The 1,802-nt window shown below is 44.5% G+C and overlaps 1 protein-coding gene across 1 annotated transcript in view; it reads left to right on the top strand.

Moving 5' to 3' along the window:
• The window catches only part of NXN (nucleoredoxin), a 30,353-nt gene that overhangs the window by 2,448 nt on the left and 26,103 nt on the right, over positions 1–1,802 (top strand). Inside the window, exon 2 of the mRNA XM_015827729.1 lies at positions 1,164–1,281. Within this exon, the coding sequence (XP_015683215.1) occupies positions 1,164–1,281 (118 nt within the window). The remainder of the gene's footprint in view (positions 1–1,163; positions 1,282–1,802) is intronic.

Raw genomic sequence — 1,802 nt, 5'->3', positions numbered from 1 at the left:
GCTAAGTACCTGCATGTCATAAGCATTTGAATTAAAATTACCATATTGAAATCAAATCTGTTTTTTAATTTTTATTTGGTGTGCGTTGGAACAGGGGTAGTCTTATACGGTGAGTATAGCCCAAACTCTATATTTTAACTGGAAAAGTTGGGGGTCGTCTTATACGCCCAGTCGTCTTATACGCCGGAATATACGGTAATGATTTAACAGCTAACCAGCTTATGTAATGTAAGATGTAAGGATGGGAATGACTTAGCAGGGTCTGTGTCCCTTGAAGAGCCAGCAGGGTCTGTATCTCTTCAAAGAGTCACTAAGCGAACTGTTGTAAGTCGAGAACTACCTGTCCTTTATCACTTTTTCTCTTTTTGGGGGAGTGGGGTCATCAAGTTTTTGATACCTTGCTAGGTGACTGGTGGTACTCGGATGTTGCCGTATCCTAAAAGTGGTACAGTGGGTGAAAAGGTTGAAAAGCCCTGTTATATGACACAGAGAAACAACAGTTATGTAGACAGGTGCATGGCGAGCAAAACAAATCTTGTGAGTTTAGCAGACGAATGGCATAGGGAACAAAGTTTTTACAGAATCGGGTAGTCATGTTGTAAATACTTCCAAACCTCCTCCCAGAGGGAAGCAACAGGAACAGACCGCAAAGTGGGTGTGTGGGGTCTCGAACGATGCTTTGAGCTCTAAGCACATATGAACGCTCATAAGCAGCATCCTGAATACCAGGAAGCAAGCTTCCTATGATCTTTCTAAGCAACGGCGGTGGTTAAGCAAGTTGTGCCTGATTTTACGACTGTTTTTGCCAGGGTTGTAAGATAAATCTTTGCAGTTGTTAAACGAATTGCTTGGTCACTAAGCGAATCCAGCTTCCTGCATTGACTTTGCTTGTTGGAAGCTAGCTGGGAAGGTCTCAAATAAAGAGCATGTGATTATGTGACGGTGGGGTGGGGAGGTTACTGCAATGGTCGTATGTGTGAGGACCAGTCGTAAGTCACTTTTTTCGGCAATTGTAACTTTAAACGGAGGCTAAACGAATGTTTGTAAATTGAGGACTGGCTGTATAAAGATCATTTCTTCCCCTTATTTCGTTAATTGCACTTCTGTTCCATTGTGGTGTTTTTATTCTCTTTTCTTTTTCTTTTTGTTTTTTTCTGTTCTAGTTGAAACTGTGGAACAAATTCCGGGTTTCTAACATCCCCTCGCTGATATTTATAGATGCCAACACTGGGAAAGTGATTTGTCGGAACGGCCTTTTGGTGATCCGGGACGACCCAGAAGGTAAGAGGAGACAGAACGCGTTCCTTGTTGGGCCAAAATTCTTCCCATCCATGTAGGTACAGAGGTGGGGAACCATGGCCCTTTTGTTTTCTGGACTTTAACTCCCAGAATTCCTGAGCCAACAAGGGGGACTATGGCCCTTTTATGACTTATGGACTTCAACTCCCAGAATTCCTGAGTCAACAAGGGGAACTATGGCCCTTTTATGACTTGTGGACTTCACCTAGCTGACTTTCATGCTTAAGGCGGGACTAGAACTCACCATCTCCTGGGGTGATTTACTCAAAGTCACCCATCCGACTTTCATGCCTAAGGCGGGACTAGAACTCACCGTCTCCTGGTGATTGGCCGAAAGTCACTCATCTGACTTTCATGCCTAAGGCGGAACTAGAACTCACTGTCTCCTGGTGATTGGCTGAAAGTCACCCATCTGACTTTCATGCCTAAGGCGGGACTAGAACTCACCGTCTCCTGGTGATTGGCCCAAAGTCACCCATCCGACTTTCATGCCTAAGGCGGGA

Source organism: Protobothrops mucrosquamatus, unplaced genomic scaffold (assembly GCF_001527695.2).
Source record: "Protobothrops mucrosquamatus isolate PMUCROS unplaced genomic scaffold, P.Mucros_1.0 scaffold3907, whole genome shotgun sequence".
NCBI lineage: Eukaryota > Metazoa > Chordata > Lepidosauria > Squamata > Viperidae > Protobothrops > Protobothrops mucrosquamatus.
This window is presented reverse-complemented; position numbering and strand designations above follow the sequence as displayed.